The sequence below is a fragment of the Cetorhinus maximus genome, chromosome 7 (genome assembly GCF_964194155.1).
Source record: "Cetorhinus maximus chromosome 7, sCetMax3.hap1.1, whole genome shotgun sequence".
In the NCBI taxonomy this organism is placed as follows: domain Eukaryota; kingdom Metazoa; phylum Chordata; class Chondrichthyes; order Lamniformes; family Cetorhinidae; genus Cetorhinus; species Cetorhinus maximus.
This window is the reverse complement of record NC_135885.1, coordinates 64,566,889-64,580,933: the sequence shown is the minus strand read 5'-3', so window position 1 is coordinate 64,580,933 and position 14,045 is coordinate 64,566,889. Positions and strand designations below refer to the sequence as shown.

The following is a 14,045-nucleotide window of genomic DNA, read 5'->3' as shown; positions in this document are numbered from 1 at the left end:
GTATTCAAGCAACTCTTAAGCAAGACAAGTATGCCTGTTTTTTCTACAGAGCGCAGGTGAATTAAAGCGTGCCAGCCACCATGAGAGTAATGGCTTTGCAACCCGCATTCACCTCTTGCCAGATCTCATACAGCAAAGCCATTCCTCCACCTCCCCAACCAGCCAGCAGTCTCCCATCATGTCCCCTCAGCTGCCCCAGGACGAGCTTACTACTAACGAGGTATGTTTGACACCATAGCCGGCTGCTGTTCCGGCATACCACTCCTGTAAACTAGTCAGTCACAACAGCACTCCAGTCAATCTCAATGCTTTTCATCTTTAATTCTTGCTGTGTATCAATTCTACACCGCTATAGTAGAAAACACTAAATCCTCTTAGAGTAGAATGTTTTGACTCCAAAACTTGCCAGTTAATGGATATTAAAAGGTTTGATTTGTAAAAAGAAAAATTGTTTTGGTAGAACAGACTTTCACTATGCCATAAACATTGTTTTTGCTTCTGAGTTAAAATGCAGATGACCACATGTTCAGAGTTTTGAATTGGGTTTTAAAGTCTAAATTTATTCTTTATAAGGACATGAGCATGAAATGTAGCCAGACAAGTTTAAAAAAAATCCTATTCCAGCAATATATGCGATTGGTACTCATTGGCACATTGCCATTTATAGAGTCTCTGACTGCAGATTTTCAATTAACTGTAGTGCAATTGTGGACAAAGTCTGTCACTTCAAAATTGTGAAGTTGATGTTTTGATGTTATCCATGTGTACATCTAGATCTTAGTGGGGAAAATAAGTGAGACTTTATTTAGCAGCAGAATGACAAATAGGTGCATACAGTATATAAAGTTTTCTCCATTCCCACCCTTCAATTCATTGTCAGATCCTTTCTTGCCCGCTCTCCCTTCCCGCCCACTCTCCCTTCCCGCCCCGCCACCACCTCCCGTCTTTCCCCACTCTTTTTTACTTTTTGACAGGATGTGGGCATCACTGGCTAGGTCAGCACTTGTTGCCCATCCCTAATTTCCCTTGACAATGTGGTGGTGAGCCACTGCTTTGAACCATTATTGTCCATGTGGTGTAGGTACACCCACAGTGCTGTTAGGAAGGGAGTTCCAGGATTTTGACCCAGCAACAATGAAGGAATGGTGATATAGTTCCAAGTCAGGATGGTGTGCGGCTTGGAGGGGAACTCGCAAGTGGTGCTGCTCCCATGCACCTGTTGCCCTCGTTCTCGACAGTAGAGGTTGCGGGTTTGAAAGATGCTATTGAAGGAGCCTTGGTGAGTTGTTGCAGGGCATCTTATATGCCAGTGTGCGTCGGTAATGGAGGGAGTGAATACTTAAGGTGGTGGAAGGGGCACCAATAAAGCTGGCTGCTTTACCCTGGATGGTGTCAAGCTTCTTGAGTGTTGTTGGAGCTGCACTCATCCAGGCAAATGGAGAGTATTCCATCACAGTCCTTACTTATGTCTTGTAGATGGTGGACTGGCTTTGGAGAGTGGGGAGGTGAGCTACCAGCCAAATGATTCCCAGCCTCTGATCTCTTGGAGCTACAGTACATAGAGGCTGGTCCAGTTGTTTCTCACCAATGGTAATACCCTGAATGTTGATGAAGGGGGATTCTCTTTTTCTCTTTATTCATGGGTTTTGGGTGTCTTTGGTTAGACCAGTATTTATTGCCCATCCCTAATTTCCCTTGAGAAAGTGGTGGTGAGCCACATTCTTGAATGGCTGCAGGCCATGTGCTGTAGGTACATTCACAGAATGTTAATTAGGAAGGGAGTTCTTGGATTTTGAACCAGCGACAGTGAAGAAACAGAGATATGGTTCCAAGCCTGGATGGCTTGAAGGGGAACTTGCAAGCAGAGGTGTCCCCATGCATCTCCTGCTCTGGTCCTTCCACGCGGTATAGGTCATGCGTTGGAAGGTGCTGTTGAAGGAGCCCTGGTGAGTTGCTGCAGTGCATCTTGTTGATGGTACACACTGCAGTCACTGTGCACTGGTGGTAGAAGGGAGTGAATATTTAAAAGTGGTGGAAGGAGTGTCAATCAAGCACGCTGGTTTGTCTTGGATGGTGTCGGGTTTCTTGAGTGTTGTTGGAGTTATACTCATCCAGGCAAATGGAGAGTATCCCATCGCACTCCTGACTTGTGTCTTGTAGGTGGTTGATAGGTTTTGGGGAGTCAGGAGGCGAGTTTCTCACTACAGAATTCCCAGCGTCTGACCGGCTCTGGTAACCAGAGCATTTATATGGCTGGTCCAGTTCAGTTTTGGTCAGTGGTAGGTCATTGATGAAGCAGCTGAAGATGATTGGGTCTATGACACTACCCTTCAGAACTCCTGCAGTGATGTCCTGGGACTGAGATGATTGATCTCCTGCAATCACAACTATCTTCCTTTGTGCGAGGTATGACTCCAACCAGTGGCGAATCTTCCCCTGATTCCCACTTTTAATGTTATGCTCAGTCAAATGCTGCCTTGATGTCACACTCACCTCACCTCTCGAACTCAGCTCTTCTATCCATGTTTGGACCAAGACTGTAATGAAGTAAGGAGCTGAGTGGGCTTGGTGGAACCTAAACTGAGCATCAGTAAGCAGGTTATTGCTGAATAAGTGCAGTTTGATAGCACTGTCGAAGACGCCATCACTTTGCTGAAGATTGAGAGTAGACTGTTGGCGCTAACAGCTTGGCTAGGAGTGCAGCTAGTTCTGGGGCACAAGTCTTCAGTACTACTGCTGGCATGTTGTCAGAGCCCATAGCCTTTGCAGTATCCATTGCCTCCAGCCATTTCTTGATGTGGTGCGAAGTGAACTGAATTGACTGAAGACTGGCATCTGTGATGCTGGGGGTGTCTGGAGGAGGCCAAGATGGATCATCCACTCGGCACTCCTGGCTGAAGAATGTTGTGAATACTTCAGCCTTATCTTTTGCACTGATGTGCTGGTCTCCCCCATCATTGAAGATGGGGATATTTGTGGGGCCTCCTCCGCCAGTGAGTTGTTTAATTATCCATCACCATTCACAACTGTATGTGGCAGAACTGCAGAGCTTAGATCTGGTCAGTTGGCTGTGGGTTTGCTGCCTATCGCATGCTGCTTCTGCTATTTGGCACACAAGTAGTCCTGTGTATAGCTTCACCAGGTTGACATCTAACCTTTAGTTATGTCTCGTGCTGCTCCTGGCATGCTCTCCTGCACTCTTCATTGAACCAGGGTTGATCCCCTGGCTTGGTAATCAGCAGGAGGTTTCTTTTCCCATGCTTGACCTGATGACATGAGACTTCATGGAGTCAATGTTGAGGACTCCCAGGGCAACTCTCTTCCAACTGCATACCGCTGCCACCTCTGGTGGGTCTGTCCTGCCAGTGGGACAGGACATACCCAGGGATGGTGATGGCAGTGTCTGCTACATTGCTGTAAAGTATGATTTGGTGACTTTGACTGTCAGGGGCTGTTACTTGATTAGTCTGTGGGACAGCTTACCCAATTTTGGCCCCCAGATGTTAGCATGGCAGACTTTGCAAGGTTGACAGAGCTGGGTGTGCTTTTGTTTTCGGTGCCTAGGTCGATGCCGGGTGGCCCACCCTGTTTCATTCCTTTATGACTTTGTTGCAGTTTGGTACAACTTAGTGGCTTGCCAGGCCATTTCAGAGGGCAGTTAAGAGCCAACCACATTGTTGTGGGTCTGGAGTCACATGTAGGCCAGAACAGGTAAGGCTGGCAGATTTCCTTCCCTACAGGACATGATTGAACTAGATGTTTATTGCTGTAAAAACACAATAGTTTCATGGTCACCATTGCTGGGACTAACTTTTAATACCCAATTTTATTACTTAATTGAATTTAATTTCCACTAGCTGTCTCTTGCTCGCTCTCTCTCTCTTTTTCTTTCTCTCTCTCTCTCTCTCTCTCTTTCTTCTTCTTATTCCCACTCTTTATCTGTCCCCTTTGCACCTCATGCCCCATATCCATTGGGCTGAGTGAAATGTTGCTCACAAAAATTAGTGAAGGATTCTGCAATGAAATGAAATGCTTGTGTGGGAAGCACCTAGTGAGAGTTAAGTTAGCACTCATAACTTATTGAAAACTAGATTGATAATATTTTCTATCATGTAGCTGAAAAATTCTTAAAATCATTATTTAAAACTTGTTACTTGTACATTTCCCCACTTGGACATACATTGTAGTGGAAAAGTTAATTGTGGTCATCATATTATAAATGGTTAACAGTAATTTTAATGCCAAATCTTTTAAAGTGGTGTTTCCCAGGCATATTTCTTTTATTTCTGAAGTGTTGAGCATGTTGCTATGAGTTTTTTTATCCAATTGAGATCGTTTGTATAAGGCTACATTTGTACATGGGCTACATAGGAACCTACAGGAGTAGGTTTAGCCTCCTGAAATGTTCCACTATTCAATTAGTTCATGCCTGCTCTGTACCTCAACTCCATTTACTTGCCTTTGACTTACATCCTTTGATATCCTTAAACTAGTAATTTAATAATGATCTCAGTTTTGAACATTTCAGTTAACCCAGCATCCACAGTCTTTGTGGGGAGAGAATTCCAGATTTCCGCCATCCTGGTTTCACTGCTGAATGGTCTAGCTCTAATTTTAAGATTGTTCCTCTTTTTATGGATTTCTCCATTGGAGGAAATAACTTATTTATATCTGGTTTCTTGGATCCATTTTTCATTTTAAACTCACCAATTAAACTACTACTCAGCCTTCCCAATCCAATAGAATGCATACCATGTTTATGTAACCTCTCCTCATAGTTTATCCCTTAAATCTCTGATATAATTCTAGTAAATCTGCACCATACACCTTTCAAAGTCAGTGTATCTTCTTCCTGAGGTTTGGTGTCCAAAACGGAATGCTAATGAGGACTGAATCAAGGCTCTGTACAACTGAAACATGGCTTCCTCACTTTTACATTCCAATCTCCTTGAGATAAAGGCCAACATTCCATTAGTGTTTTTGATTGTGTTTTTGTACCTACCCACTAGCTTTTAGTGAATTGTGTGCATGGACACCCAAAACCCTTTGCTCCTCTTCAGTTCCTGGACTCTTGCTTGCAGGAAGATATTCCGATTTAATTTTCTTGGTTCCAAAATGGATAACCTTATGTTTCCTTGCATGAATTCTATCTGTGCACAGACAAACTCTGTGTATGTCCCTTTGTAACTTTCTACATCTATCTGTACAACCTCTTAACTGTCATGTAAAAATTTTAGATGTACAAATCTCTTCCTTTATCCAAGTCATTAAATATATGGTGAAAAGCTGAGGCCCCAGTACAGATCCTTGGGTAACGCAACTTGTCACATCCTGCCAATCAGAATACATTTTTTCCCCCTATCCACTGTCTCCTCCATCTCATTCAGTGGCTAACCTGATAACCCAGATTGCCTCCAATTTGCCCCCTCAATTTTGCTAATAATAAATGGTTTGATTCATTGTGTATTAAAGGTTAGGCCAGATTGTGACTTAAATTTCAACAGTATTTTTAAAATCATTGTGAATCTGTTGTCTTTATATATTTTAATAATTGAATATTAAATCAGGATAAGAGTGTGGGATTTTGAGGGCTTGGAGATTCTGATGAACCATTATTTTAAAATGCCAAGTTTATTGAGGAAAAAGTTATTTTGCTTTGGCCTCTATTTTGCCATAATTGGTTTAGAGCTGGGTCTAGTGGCTTGGCACCAATGCCCCTCTCTCCCATGCCTGCATTCTACCCAGCAAATAAAAAGAAAATGACACCATAATATTTAGTCCTGATGAGAAAATTAAATCTCAAATTGTGGTAGATTACAAAATCAACTTTGCATTAATTTGAAGGTGTAGGCACAGTGAAAGCACATTTGACATATAAAGGAAGGATGTTTTCTTTTGGCTGAGAAAAGGTGATTTGACAAACCTGCAGTATCGTTTCAACTACAATCAGCTCTTCCATACTTCATTTTAATCATGTTGTAATCATCCTAACATTTATAAACATTAAACTGGCAAGTTTTATTTTCTTAAAGTATCATTGTCATTTCATTTAATTTCACTAATTTTACATTTCATGTTTAACCATCGTCCATATTTTCTTGTGCTCCTGCAATTAGACATGTGTGTTTTGGGTAGAAAAATGCAATATTAACCCTTTGATCACTGCAGTCACATTTCTGCACCATAATTTAGCAGTTTAGACTTTTTATTTCCCCCCAAAAATTGCTGTGAATTATTTGGCTCAATAGACATCACTAAATTCCAATTCTGAAAGATTCCATCAAGGATGAGATGAAATAAGTGGGGAAAGGGGAGATCTCGTGGAGTATAAACACTGACATAGACCTTTTGGGCTGAATGGTCTGTTTCTGTCCTTTAAATCCTATGTAATTTATTGTTCAATAACTTGTATTATTTTAACGTGTAAACTTTTCATACTTATTTCCAAAAGTATACTTATTTTATTAGAAGGATACTCAGTACTCAGAGGGTTAAATGAAATAAATGGTCAAATTCCCTATAAGTTCACAAAAATAACCCACCATTGTTGAATAATCTTATACATACACTGGTAATGTGTCTGTCTCACTCCATTCTTCACATTACCTGCTGGTTCATACAAGTATTATCACTTCAAGCTACACCTTTGCTGCCTCATGAACATGGCTGCACAGCTCCTATCAGTTTCTTCCTGCATTTCTCTCAAATGCTGTCAATGCCTATTCCGCCCACTTTTGCTCTGGCTCTCACTCTGCTTCTTTGCCTCTCTGGCCCTTGCTCTGCCTCTTCTTTCCCCCCACATCCCCCTTTGGCCATTGCTCTGCCTCTTTGCCCGTCTGGCCCTTGCCCTGCCTCTTCACCCAACCCATCTCTCTTCAACCTACCTCTCTTCTCTTCCCCCCACCCCCAGCCCTTGCTCTGCCCCTCCCCACTTTTGGCCCTTGCCCTGCTCCCCCCGCCCCCCCATTCCCAAAAATTCTGGCCCTCCATCTATTTGCTCTTCTCGAGCACGATTCAGAATCCATTTGGATGATGTGATTGGGTTATTTTCGTGAACATGTAGCTGCAAAATAGAATATACATCAGAAGTATCAACCTTGCAGGACATGGCTTCATAATTCTGTTTTGGGAAAATTAAAGCTAAAGTAAAGCTTAATTGTCATTAGAAATAAGTTTTTTGGTCCAACTGATTTTGCAGTGATGTGTAATGTTCAATGTGGAGAAATTAACTGGATCAAGGGATCTGAACTTTCACCAGTGCAATCCAGACTGTTTAAGCAATATTGCTGCTTTGAATGTATGTTTCAATTCAGTTCCATCATGCTGTTGGTTCAAGTTCATGCAAAATACTCCATCCAAGCAGAGACAGCATTCATATGTTGAAATACATTGAAAAATAAGCAACTTAAATTTTAATCAGTATTTTTGCAAGCGGCATTATCTCTTTTAAGACTATCAATAATTTATTAAATTAGTATTGTAATGTGTTAATGTTCAAAATATCAATTGGCAAGGTCACTGTTTTAAAGGAGGAATTCTGAACAGTTTGAACTATGTTGTTGCTGTTCAGTTCATACTGTGAACAATCTGCAGTAACTGCACATAATCTAAACTAAATCTTTAATTTTATTTATATATGTATGTGTGTGTATATATATATATATATATATATATATACATATATACACATATACAATATAATTACTACAGTGGCCTTTGTTAATAACTGCATTGAATATTCATAGTACTAAAATGTAATTTTTATTGTATCCTTTTATGGGATGCAGAGTTTATCTTTTAGCACTTTTTTAAAAGAAGTGATGTACAATATATAATCCTTCAATTAAGTCTTCAAAGGACTCATTAATTTTACAGATTTTCATTTTATTGCTATGAGATGCAAACTTCTAATATGAATTGTCCTGAACATGTTTCTGAACGATTGTGTCTAATTATGCTTGCAAATTTAATTGCACCAAATTATGCAGTTTGCATTGGAAATGAGGTGTAACAATGAATTTCATTAGTCATTCAATATACCTCATCATTAATAAAAGGTTACAAGCAGCTGAACTTCTCTTTTACAGAGCTGTTTTTAGTGACTGCAATTTTAGTCAGTTTTTAATTGGTCATCTAATCTGAATAATTTGATTTATACGCTATAAGTTTAAATTATTTAATATACAATCATGTGTTCCCTATTAAAAATGAACTGCATCTTTCTGCTGTAAAACCTGTTTGACATAAAGTATAAACTAATTTAGCTATGGAGACACTCAATTGAGCTAAACTTCTAAAATGCCGCAGGATGTTTTTAAAATTCTTTTATTCACATGTGGTTCATAAATAAGCAGCCAAGCAAATATAAATTGCTGATCAAATGCATTACCTTTATTAAGATCCTACAAAAGCGAAATACTGCTGGAAATACTCAGCAAATTGGCACCATCTGTGGAGAGAGAAAAACAGAGTTATTGGTAAAGTTTATGCGCTTTCATCAGAACTGGGAAAAATTAGAAATGTATTAGACTTTGAGCAAGTAAAAAGGGGGATGCTGAGAAGAAGAAAAGGGGAGGACCTGTGATAGGGTGGACAACAGAAGAGGTTAAAGGAGAAAGGATTCATGGTGCAAAACCAAAGGGAGCGGTAATGGGACAAGTAAAGAAACCAAAGATGCATCCAGAGAAGATGAGAATGTCAATGTCCTGAATAGTTGCTGTCTGAAAGCAAAAGAAAAGGGAACGAAGAGAGAAACGAGGAAGAAAAAAATAAAAAGCAGCAAAGGAAAAGAGAACAAAATGGGAGCAGACATTAAATCCTATATTGGTTAAACTTCATGTTGAGACCAGAAGGTTGTAAAGTGCTCGGTGAAAGATTAGCTGTGTTTCCTTTAGCTCACGTTGAGCTTCATTGGAACACGGCACGTTGCTAAGAACAGAAAGGTCAGCATGAGAGCAATGTGGAGAATTGAAGTAATAATTAACTGGAAGTTCAGGGTCACACTTGTGGACTGAATGGAGGTGTTACGCAAAGCGGTCATGTGGTGTGCATTTGCTCTCCCCAGTGTAGAGGAGACTACATTGTCAGCGGTGAATACAGTACACTAAATTGAAAGAAGTACAAGGAAATCACTGTTTCATGAGGACATAGTGTTTGGTGCTCTCCTGTGCTTTTTTTCATTCTTTCATGGGATAAGAGTGTCACTGGCAAGGTCAGCATTTGTTACCCATTCCTAATTACTTTGAGAAGGCACCAATGTTTACTTTAGCAACTCTCCATTTATATATAATTGCAGAAGCTCTTACTGTCTGTTTTCATATTTCTTGCTAGTTTACTGTCATAATCTATTTTCTCCTGCTATTATTTTTTTGTCATCCTTTGCTGGTTTTTAAGATTTTCCCAACTTTCTGGTCTACCAGAAGGTAGGAGACTTGCAGATGGTGATGCTCCAAGCATCTGCTGCCCTTGTTCTTCTAGGTGGTCGAGGTAACAGCTTTGGAAGGTGCTGTCAAAGGAGGCTTGGTGAGTTCCTGCATTGCATCTTGTAGATGGTACAATCCCAAACACCTTAAACATTCACTGCCCCCACAACCAATGTACAATGACAAGCAGGCTGCTTTGAAGATGACAGAAGAAGAGTTCAGTGCTTTGTCAAGCTCCTTTAGTGTTGTTGGACTGGCGCTCATCCATCAATCTTCTATTCCATCACACTCTACCTTGTAGATGGTGGACAGGCTTTGGGGAGTCAGGAGGTGAATTACTCTCCACAGGATTCCTAGCCTTTGACCTGCTCTTGTAGCTACAGCAGTTACATGGCTGGTCCAGTTAAGTTTCAGTGATAATTCCCAGAATGCTGATGATGGGGGATTGAGCAATGGTAATGCCATTAAATGGCAAGGGGGGTTGGTTAGATTCTCTCTTGTTGGAGTTGGTCATTGCCTGGACTTGTGTGGTGCGAATGTTACTTGCCGCTTATCAGCCAAAGCCTGAATGTTGTCCAGGTTTTGCTGCATATTATCTGAGAATTCACAAGTGGCACTGAAGACTGTGCATACATCAGCAAACCCGCAATTCCTAACCTTATGATGGAGGGAAGGTCTTTGAATAAGCAGCTAAAGATGGTTGGGTCTAAAGCACTCCCCTTTGCGACTCCTGCAGTGATGTGCAGGGGCTGTGATGATTGATCCCCAAACACCACAGTAATCTTCCTTTGTGTGAGGCATGACTCCAACCAGTGGAGAGTTTCCCCCGATTCCATTGACTTTTTTACTAGGGCTTCTTGATGGCACATTCAACCAAATGTTATCTTGATGTCAAGGGGAGTCACTCTCAACTCATATTTTCATGGAGAGGTGTCGTAGGAGAGGGAGGGTGTGTTGAACAAGACTGAGAAGTGGACCAGGTCACAGATGAAACTGTCCCTTTGTAATGCTGAAAAGGGTGGGGAAAATGTTTGGTGGAGGATGATTGTTGAAATGGAGGCCGGTGGTATGGAAGAGGAACACTATCTTGCTTCTGGGATGGGGGTGATTGGGTGTGCGGAAGGGGTGAGGGCAGAAATGCATGAAATAGAATGGACACAGTCGAGGGCTACATCAACACAGTGCGAAGGAATCCTCAAAAAGGATGACATACAAGAAGCATCTAAGCAGATGACACAGAAATTGGCAGAATGGAATAGAGTCCGATAGGAAGTGGGGTGTGAGGACGTTTTTAAAAATTCCCTTTTGGGATGTGGGTATCGCTGGCTAGGTCAGCATTTATTGCTCATCCCTAATTGCCTTTGAGAAGGTGGGTAGTCAAGTGTAGTCAAAAGAGCTGTGGGAGTCAGTTGAGCTTACAGTGGATATTGGTTGATAGTCTATCTTTTGCAATGGAGACAAAGAAATCAAGGAAGGAAAGAGTGGTGGTGGATGAGGACTGGTTGGGTTTCCGTTCAAAGAATAAGTGGAGAGCTCTAAGATTAGCTTAGTTGGGGGTGGAGTTGTAGAGAGATCTGACTTCCATGGTTAAAAGGAGACTATTAGGGTCAGGAAACTGTGATGGAGGGCATTGGAAGAGTCTCAGATGTAGTAGGAAGGGACTGGCCATGGGGAGAACAAAGTTGTGATAGGAAGAAAGCATAAAAACGTATGAATTAGGGGCAGATGTTAGCCATTTGCCCCCTTGAGCCTGCTCTGCCAGTTCCACTGGCTGCTGTGGTGGGAATTGAACCCATGTCCCCAGAGTCCAGACCTCTAGATTACTAATTTAATGAAATTACCTCTACACCACCATCTCCCTGTAACAACTCAGTAGGGCAGGAACAGGCTAAAAGGATGGGTCTCCTAAGGTTGTCCTGTTCATGGAATTTGGGGAGGTAGAAGCGGAATGTTTGAGGTTGGATGACTTCTAGGATGGATGCTGTGGAGTGAAGATCTCCAGAGGAGATTGAGGTCAGCGATAGTCTTGGAAATAATGACTTGATGTTCAATGGTGGGATCATGGTTGGGGGGAGGTAGGAGGAAGTGTCACAGAGTTGGCGTTCAGCCTATGCTAGGTAGAGGTTGGTATGCCAGTCAACAAAAGCACCACCCTTGTCAGCAGGTTTGATGGCAATGTCAGGTTGGACCATAGAGCACGGAGTGCAGCAAATTCAGAGGAACATTGGTTGCATTGAGTGAGGAGAGCAGAGAAATAGAGAGGGTAAAAAGCTAGAGGGAGGGTTCCAGGTGGTGGGAGACTGTTAGAGACTGGTGAAAAGGTCTGCTATGCGAAGGGAAAACACCTGGCCAAAGAAGTGAGCACAGAAATGAAGATGATGGAAGAAGAGCTCAGCATTGTATCAAGCTCAGTACATTGAGGTAGGTGGGTAAGGGAATGAAACTGAGGTCTTTACTAAGGACAGATGGTTCAGGGTTGGGTCCTTTTTCATCAACCTAGGATTCCTCCCCACCGTGTTTTATGGGGCACTTGCACTTGTCCAATTTGTTTCATGTACTTCTGCTCTTGCCTCTTCCCTCCCAGAACCATGATAGAGTTCCTTTTGTCCCCACCTCCCACCCCCACTAGCCTCTACATTCAACAGATTACCCTCCACAATTACCATCACCTCCAGCCTGATGCCACCACATTTCCCCTTACTTCTCCTTTCAGCATTCACTCTGCGTTTTCCTGGTTTACTCCTCAATCAATCCCAACACCACCTCCCATTCCTCTGGCACCTATCTAGAAGATGCAATACCTGCCCTTTTATCTCCTCTCTCTTTCCTTTTCCCCGTTCAAGGGGCAAGCTGCTCCTCCTAGGTGAAACAGCGATTTCCTTGTCCTCCTTTCAATTTAGTACATTGTAGTCACTGCTTATAATGTGATCTCTCTATTGGGAGACCAAACGCAAACTGGGTGACTGCTTTTCAAACACCTCTGTTCAGTCTGCATGTGTGACCCTGAGCTTCCAGTCACCTGTCATTTTAATTCTCCACCTTTGTATATGACCTGCTGCAGTGTTCTAATGAAGTTCAATTCAAGTTCGAGGAAGAGCATTTCATCTTTTGACTGGGTACCTTATTATGACCTTCTGGACTCAACATTGATATGCCGGATGCTGGAAATCTGAAATAAAAACAGACAATGTTGGAAAAACTCAGCTGGCCTGGCAGCATCTGTGGAGAAAGAAACAGAGTTAACGTTTCGAGTCCGTATGACTCTTGCTCAGAATTGAAGAGAGGTAGAAATGTGATGGATTTTATACTGTTGAGGAGAGGGGGGTGGAACAAAATAGAAGGTCATGGATAGGTGGAAGTTCAGGAGAGATTTGACAAAGATGTCACGGATACAAGACACAGAATGGTAAAGATAGTGTTAAAGACTAAGGCAGGCGCTAATAGTGGCATAAAGGTCGGATAACAATGTATTATTAACAGAACAAGGGTCAGCGCTTACTGAAAGCAAAACATAAGTTACAGACTGGCCCTATGTGGGGAGGGGGTTGGGCAAAAAAGTCAAAATGGACGACATAGTTCATGGTCTGAAGTTGTTGAACTTGATGTTCATGTTGGGCTTCACCGGAACATTGTAACAGGCCAAAGACAGAAATGTGGGCATGAGAGCACGATGGTGAATTGAAATGTCAAGCGTCAGGAAGATCGGGGTCATGCTTGCGGACTGAGCAAAGGTGTTCCACAAAGTGGTCTCCCAGCCTGTCTCTCCAATATAGAGGAGACCATATTGTGAACAGTGAATGCAGTAGACTCAATTGAAAGGAGTGCATGTGAATCACTGCTTCACCTGGAAGGAGTGTTTGGGGGTTTTGGATGGTGAGGAGAGAGGAGATAAAGGGGCAGGTGTTGCACCTCCTGCGATTGCATGGAAAGGTGCAACGGATAGGGGTAAGGTGTTGGGGGTGATAGAGAAGTGGATCAGGAATGGTCCCTATAGAGTACTGACAGGGGAGGTGAAGGGAAGATGTGTTTGGTGGTATTGATTCCTACAATTTTAGATGGTAACTTCTGCTCCCATTTTGTTTATTTTTTCTTCATTGGTTTGTTCTTTGTCTTATTTCTTATTTACATTTATTTTACTTTCCGAGGCCACTATTCATGATCCTGCTATTTACGTTACCTCTCGACACATCTTTTGTCTCTTTACTTGTCCTATTATCACTCCCTTTTACATCATGCACCCTTTTGTCATTTAATCTCCCTTGTTTTCCTCCCACCTTTCCCTTTTTTATTCTTCTCATCCTCTCCCTTTCCCTTGCTCATGACCTATTACATTTCCAACTTTTCTCAGTTCTGATGAAAGGTCACACTTAAAATGTTAACTCTGTTTCTCTCTCTACATATGTGGCCAGACCTGCTGACTATTTCCAGCATTTTCTATTTTTATATCTAAATTACTGTACACCTTGTTGAAGTTGTGCATTGTTAAAATATTCAGGAACCAAAGATGACACAAAACAGCTGGACAACAAAATGTTACATTTGTGGATAACAACCACCATTTAATCTAATCTATCAAATCTAATTTACACTAAGCTATTGACTGTGGAGCCATTGGAACATTTG

The 14,045-nt window shown here is 41.9% G+C and overlaps 1 protein-coding gene across 11 annotated transcripts in view; it reads left to right on the top strand.

Annotated features, from left to right (window-relative positions):
• LOC144682835 (mitogen-activated protein kinase kinase kinase kinase 4) overlaps positions 1-14,045 on the top strand; it is a 337,463-nt gene that overhangs the window by 273,051 nt on the left and 50,367 nt on the right. For 8 of the 11 annotated variants that reach the window (XM_078545613.1, XM_078545610.1, XM_078545608.1 and 5 more), the window contains one exon: positions 50-220. The exons of the other annotated variants lie outside the window; for them this stretch is intronic. In XM_078545613.1, coding sequence (XP_078401739.1) covers positions 50-220 — 171 coding nt within the window. The remainder of the gene's footprint in view (positions 1-49; positions 221-14,045) is intronic. 11 annotated transcript variants of the gene reach the window in all.